This window comes from Mandrillus leucophaeus, unplaced genomic scaffold, assembly GCF_000951045.1.
Source record: "Mandrillus leucophaeus isolate KB7577 unplaced genomic scaffold, Mleu.le_1.0 Scaffold42, whole genome shotgun sequence".
Taxonomy (NCBI): domain Eukaryota; kingdom Metazoa; phylum Chordata; class Mammalia; order Primates; family Cercopithecidae; genus Mandrillus; species Mandrillus leucophaeus.
The window spans coordinates 3,824,752-3,831,735 of record NW_012104476.1 but is presented as its reverse complement, the minus strand read 5'-3'; the positions used below and the strand labels follow the sequence as shown (position 1 = coordinate 3,831,735).

General features: G+C 44.2%; 1 protein-coding gene across 1 annotated transcript in view; it reads left to right on the top strand.

The window, feature by feature from the left end:
* Window positions 1–6,688, top strand: part of TMEM248 (transmembrane protein 248) — a 46,447-nt gene extending 39,759 nt beyond the window's left edge. The window contains exons 5-7 of the mRNA XM_011992899.1: window positions 1,444–1,668; window positions 3,770–3,913; window positions 6,041–6,688. Of these exons, the coding sequence (XP_011848289.1) occupies window positions 1,444–1,668; window positions 3,770–3,913; window positions 6,041–6,061 (390 nt within the window). The 3' untranslated portion in view covers window positions 6,062–6,688. The remainder of the gene's footprint in view (window positions 1–1,443; window positions 1,669–3,769; window positions 3,914–6,040) is intronic.
* The last annotated feature ends 296 nt before the right edge of the window (window positions 6,689–6,984 follow it).

Here is a 6,984-nt window from a genome sequence, read left to right as displayed (position 1 = left end):
AATAAAATAAAATAAAGATAAACATTTGTTCATCTCCATTATCCAGAAAGATAGTTTAAAATCGTCGATTTAAGTTTATCTTGATTTTAGTTTTAAGTCAAGTATAAATCAAAACTTATTTTCCGTTAAACAGTTACTAATTTTAAAGTGTAACATTTTAAATCATTTCCCGTTAAATAATTACTAACTTTAATTTTACCTACTAATTTGAAAGTTAGTTTTAAAATCAAATATAAATTGAACTTTATTTTCCATTAAACAATTAAGGTTTTTGAAACTTTTCCTTCAGTGTTTTTGAGCAGCGTTCAGTGTTATTGTTTTGCCTTTTAGGTGTTGTTTTTTTGTTTTTTTGTTTTTTTGTTTTTGTCTCTCCTGTCTGTAAAGGAGATAATTATCTATAAATAAATAGGTGAAATACATAAGATACAGCCTATTTAAAAGAATTCTGTGGTGAATTCTTTTTAAATAAGAATTATCCTGGCATTTGTCTATTTTAGACATTTGGAGGTTTGTAGGACAAGATCAGATTAAGTTAAACATTACTTTGTGTTACAGTAACTGATACAGAATTTTGTAGGTAAAGTTTCCAGTTGTAACTAAGTGATATGCTTTGGGCTGGGTGCAATGGCTCACGCCTGTAATCCCAACTACTTGAGAGGCTGAGGCAGGAGAATCAGTTCAACTTGGGAGGTGGAGGTTTCAGTGAGCCAAGGTCACACCAGCCTGGGCAACATAGCGAGACTCTGTCTCAAAAAAAAGAAAAGATGATATGGTTTGGCTGTCTCCCCACCCAAATCTCATTTTGAATTGTAGTTCCCATAATCCCCTTGTCATGGGAAGGACCCAGTGGGAGGTAATTGAATCATGGAGGTGGTTACCCCCATGCTGCTGTTCTCATGATAGTAAGTGAGTTCCCATGAGACATGATGGTTTTATAAGGGGTTTTCCACCTTTTATTTGGCACTCCTCTTTGCTGCCCCACGTGAAGAAGGATGTGTTTGCTTCCCCTTCTGCCGTGATTGTAAGTTTCCTGAGGCTTCCCCGACCATGCTGAACTGTGAGTCAATTAAGCCTCTTTCCTTTATAAATTACCCAGTCCCGGATATGTCTTCATTAGCAGCGTGATAATGGACTAATATACTAAGAGTTTAGCTAATTTGAGAAGATAGGCTTACAAGGAGCTTATGTCCTTTGCATCACATGTGAGAGGACTGTAGGTTGAATTCTGAAGGCAGAAATCCAACACCCAAACTCCTAAATGTCAGGCACCTATTTATTTTTCTGTTATATTTTTATTTTTTTAAAAAGACTCTCAAACTAAAATATAATGGTATTTATGTCAAAGAATCATGAACATGTAAGTTACATTTTTCCTTTCCACGTGTGTTGCCGTGTTTGATGTTTTACCAGCTGCTGTGGGGGTGACACAAGTGAATGACTCAGGCCACTGAGCACATGTCTTTCCTCCTTCTCTTCCCCTGCAGACAGCCACCACACTGTGTTCCTGACACATACAGCAACGCCACGCTCTGGTACAAGATCTTCACAACTGCCAGAGATGCCAACACAAAATACGCGCAAGATTACAATCCTTTCTGGTGTTACAAGGGGGCCATTGGAAAAGTCTATCATGCTTTAAATCCCAAACTTACAGTGATTGTTCCAGATGTAAGTGAGAAAAATCATGTGTGTGTGTATGTGTGTGCGCGCGTCTGCGTGCATATGCACATGTGTGTGCATGTGCTGCAACTGTTGTATAGGCCCTGCTAACTTCCCTGGGTAAGCGTCTCCTTTGCCACGTTAGATTTCCAGGTGAGTTGGGACACTAGGCGGAGTGGTGGATGCTTGGAAAAACATGCCACCCATTGGTTAAGAAAAATCTGGTTCTTCTCTTCCTTTTCTCTGTTGTTCAGCGGCAGTTATTTCTTGAGCAACTGCCTAATCCCTGGGGGGTTACAAGGGATCCTTGTATAAATATTATCTTAGAGGATGTTCACAGACATTCATAGAAGACTGTCTAGTGTCCATGTGAACAAAAATAGTACTGCTTAGAGTTCTGAAAGGTAGAAGTAAGTAGTAGAAGGAGATGAATCTTCGACTAGAGAGTGAGGCCTGAATAGTATTTAACTAAACCAAGAGACAAGGAGAATAAAATACTTACCTATCTCGTCTAGCAGCTGTGTGCTAGCTCAGCTTCCTACTTAGACTTGAGCCCACTTATTTTTTTAGAGACGGGATCTTGCTCTGTCATCCAGATTGGGCTCTAGTGGCACAATCATGGCTCACTGCAGCTTCCGACTCTTGGTCTGAAGCTTCATGGGTGGCTGGGACTACAGATGCATGTCCCATGCTGGGATAATTTTTAAACTTTTTGTAGAGACAGGGTCTTACTGTGTTGCCCAGGCTGGTCTTGAACCCCTGGCCTCAAGCGATCCTCCTGCCTTGGCCTCCGAAATTGCTGGGATGACAGGTATGAGTCGCCGCACCCGGCCTGAGCCCACTTTTTAACACTGCTTTGATATTTTGTAAATGTGTTCCTTTCTGGCAGTGTGTGTTAGCTGGATCTCTCTTCTTTTGGCCTAGCCCTTTGTCCTTTTCTTTTTTTCTTTATTTTTATTTATTTATTTATTTATTTTTTGAGATGGAGTCACGCTCTGTTGTCCAGGCTGGAGTGCAGTGGCACAATCTCGGTTCACTGCAACCTCTGCCTCCTGGGCTGAAGTGATTCTCCTGCCTCAGCCTCCAAAGCAGCTGGGATTACAGGCACCTGCCACCACGCCCAGCTAATTTTTGTATTTTTAGTACAGATGGGGTTTTGCCATGTTGGCCAGGTTGGTGTTGAACTCCTGACCTCAGGTGATCCTCCCACCTCAGCCTCCCAAAGTGCTGGGATTATAGGCATGAGCCATTGCGCCCAGCCTTTGCCCTTTTCTGGGGCTCATTTGTAGGCCAGGGTCCTGCAGGAGCCAGCTGTGGAGGTCAGGCTGGATGGTGGGCTGTGGCCCTTCATGCCTGACAAAGGGCACTCCCTGCCTGTGTTTGGGGCTTGGGGGTTGGTAAAGCAGTGTATTGAGAAGACTGAGCTGCCCCACTATGTTGTAAGTGACCTGCAGGGAGTCCAGGGCTGACCTGAGGCCTGGAGATACTAGAGGGTAAAGGAATGGAAGCATGTCTGGGGTCCCTCTAGTAACTTGCAGGGCCTGGGGATTGACTGCATGTGGGAGGTCAAAGGGCAGTGAATCAAGGATGACCTCAGCATTTTCATCCAGGGACATAGAGAAAAGCAGGAGGAGGGAGGCAACCCTGGGGAGAGGTGAGGGGCCGAGGCCTTCCTGGTGGTGGCATACCCAGTAGTTAGGAATGCAGCCTCAGCTGTCCGCCATGCAGCCTGAGGGCAGTCCCATGACGAGGATGTGTCCAGAAAGGAGTGGGGCTTAAAGACGGAGTGTCTGCAGCCTTTGCAGGGGAGAAGCCTGCTGGAGGGGCAGGGTTCAGGCAGTGTGGGGGTGCAGAAGACAGGGCAGAGGACAGCCCTAGGGCTAGGAAGGTGTGGGTGCTCTCCAACAGAGGCTCAGGGGCACCATGTCCTCACTTAATGAGATCCAGCTTTGGTCACTTAGGAGACAAAACGAGAAACCTCCTCTTGCAGCTTAAGAAGAAAAGTTGTGGCAAGTCTGGAGGTTGTCAGTCCTGTCTCTCAAAACCCAGCATTAAAACCTTTCAGTCACTCAGAGCAGATGTTTCTGATTTTTTTCTCTTCTTTATTTAGGATGACCGTTCATTAATAAATTTGCATCTCATGCACACCAGTTACTTCCTCTTTGTGATGGTGATAACGATGTTTTGCTATGCTGTTATCAAGGGCAGACCCAGCAAATTGCGTCAGAGCAATCCTGAATTTTGTCCCGAGAAGGTGAGCTGTGGATGGGGTCCAGGCCAGCATTTTGCCAGAGGTCTCTGTATACAGAAAGTCCCAGTTATCCTTACTCCATTTATTGTGGGTGGCACCTTTCATCCAAAGAAATGACAGTTATCCCTCAATATCCGAGGAGGATTGGTTCCAGGACCCTGGTGGATACCAAAATTCATGAATGTCCAAATCCCTTCTGTAAAATGGTACAATATTTGCATATGACCTCTGCACATCCTCTGTAACTTTTTTTTTTTTTTTTTGAAGATGGAGTCTTACTCTGTCACCCAGGCTGGAGTGCAGTAGGACTATCTTGGCTCACTGCAGCCTCCGCCTCCCGGGCTCAAGCAATTCTCCTACCCCAGCCTCCTGAGTAGCTGGGATTGCAGTCGCATGCCACCATGCCCCGCTAATTGTTTGCATTTTTAGTAGAGACAGGGTCTCACCATGTTGGCCAGGTTGGTCTCAAACTCCTGACCTCAAGTGATCCACCCGCCTTGGCCTCCCAAAGTGCTGGAATTACAGGTGTGAGCCACTGGGCCCAGGTCATCCTCTGTAACTTTAATCTCTAGATTACTTTTTTTTTTTTTTGAGACAGTTTTGCTCTGTCACCAAGGCTGGAGTGCAGTGGCGTGATCTCCGTTTACTGCAACCTCTGCCTCCTGGGCTCAAGTGATTCTCCTGCCTCAGCCTTGAGAGTAGTTGGGATTACAGGCGTACGCCACCACACTTAGCTAATTTTTGTATTTTTAGTAGAGACAGGGTTTCACCATGTTGGCCAGGCTAGTCTCGAACTGCTGATGTCAAGTGATCCACCTGCCTTGGCCTCCCAAAGTTCTGGGATCACAGGCGTGAGCCACTGTGCCCAGCTTCTAGGTTACTTATAATACCTAATACAATGTAAATACTATGTAAATAGTTGTTACAGTGTATTTTAAAAACTTGTATTATTTTTATTGTTGTATTCGTATGTATTGGTTTTTTTCTTTTGAGTATTTTTGCTGTTTTTTATTTTTTTTTTTTTTTTTTTTTAGACAGGGTCTCGCTTTGTCACCCAGGCTGGAGTGGAGTGGTGCGATCATAGCTCATAACACAATCATAGCTCACTGCAGCCTTGACCTCCCAGGCTCAAGCGATCCTCAGCCTCCTGAGTAGCTGGGACCACAGGCATGCATCACCACACCTGCTTAATTTTTGTATTTTTTGAAAAGATGGGGTTTTGCCACGTTGCCCAGACTGGTCTTGAATTCCTGGGCTCAAGCGATCCACCCACCTTGACCTCTCAAAGATTACAGTTGATTACAGGTGTAAGCCACCGTGCCCAGCCCTCTTTTGTGTATTTTTGGTTGAATCTGTGGGTATGAAACCCACAATTACAGAAGGCCAACTGTAGTTTCTGCCTTCATGAGAAGTGTCTTTACCCTCAACCCAAACTATGGTGTTGGATTTTTAATCATATACCCAAACCTCCATCACCATTAAAGGGAGTGACTTGGCAGTTGTTCTCAAGTCTCCACTGGAGCACTGCTGACCCTGGGTAGCTGGCTCCTCTGTAGTTCCATCAGCATAAGAAGTCTTCTAACAGAATGTTTACCAAGGTTTAAAGACAGTTACCTCAGCTGGGTGCACCTGTAATCCCAGGACTTTTGGGAGACTGAGGCAGGAGGATCACTTGAGCCTAGGAGTTCAAGACCAGCTTGGGCAACATGGTGAGACCCCATCTCTACTAAAAGTTAAAAAAATTAGCCACATGTAATGGTGCATGACTGTATTCCAAGCTACTGGGGAGGTTGAGGTAGGAGGATTGCTTGAGCCTAGCAGTTGGAAACTATAGTAACCTATGATTGCACCACTGCACTCCAGCCTGGACAACAGAGCGAGACTATGTCTCAAAAAAACAAAAACCAGTTAATTCTGTCTCTGCACAGTGGTTCCAGATGGGCTGCATCTTGCAGGAGACTTTGAGATTTCTAGTAATTTCTTCCTAGGTGAGATTTTCTTCTTAGGGATTTAGTAACTTCACTGTCTGGTTGATATGTGCAATCAGTGTGGCGTCCTGGTCTTTGGGTAGGGGCTGAGTTAACCTGGGCTTCCCTTTTTGACTGGTTTCCTTGGCTTGCTGTCTTCCAGGTGGCTTTGGCTGAAGCCTAATTCCACAGCTCCTTGTTTTCTGAGAGAGACTGAGAGAACCATAATCCTTGCCTGCTGAACCCAGCCTGGGCCTGGACGCTCTGTGAATACATTATCTTGCGATGTTGGGTTATTCCAGCCAAAGACATTTCAAGTGCCTGTAACTGATTTGTACATATTTATAAAATTCTATTCAGAAATTGGTCCAATAATGCACGTGCTTTGCCCTGGGTGCAGCCAGAGCCCTACAGCCCCACCTTGGACTTGAGGACCTACCTGATGGGATATTTCCACATGTCTCTAGAGAAGGATTTCCTGGATCTAGCTGCGTTGGAGCTGGTCACGACGATGTTTTCACTAAGGTCACGGGTGTGTTACGTCACTGGTGGGGTTGAAGTTTGGTTTGGTTCTTGTTTCGGCCCAGTATGTAGAGAACGTTTGAAACAGTCTGCACCTTTGATACAGTATTGCATTTCCAAAGCCACCAATCCATTTTGTGGATTTTATGTGTCTGTGGCTTAATAATCATAGTAACAACAATAGTACCTTTTTCTCCATTTTGCTTGCAGGAAACATACCTAAGTTTTTTTTATTTGTTTATTTTTTTCCTTTATAAAGAAAAAATAAAATAGTCTCATTTTAATACTACTCTAGTTAGGACAGACTTGTGCTTTTATCCTGAGTAAAATGTTAAATATTTAAGTCACGTACATGGTAAAAATCTAAGTTTCATTTTCCACATGGGTGACCAGGAACCTGGTCTTGTTGGAGTTGGCACAGAAGGTTCTACTGTCTTCTTGGCCGCTCTTGTCCCTCCCTTCTGTTGTCAAAGTTAAAGCAGCCTCTTCACTCAGAAAGGCTTCAAAATGTAAGTGGCTCTAGAGTTAGAGTGACCGTTTGCTGTTCTGCTTTCTGGAATGCAGATGACAGTATGGAAAGAAAGA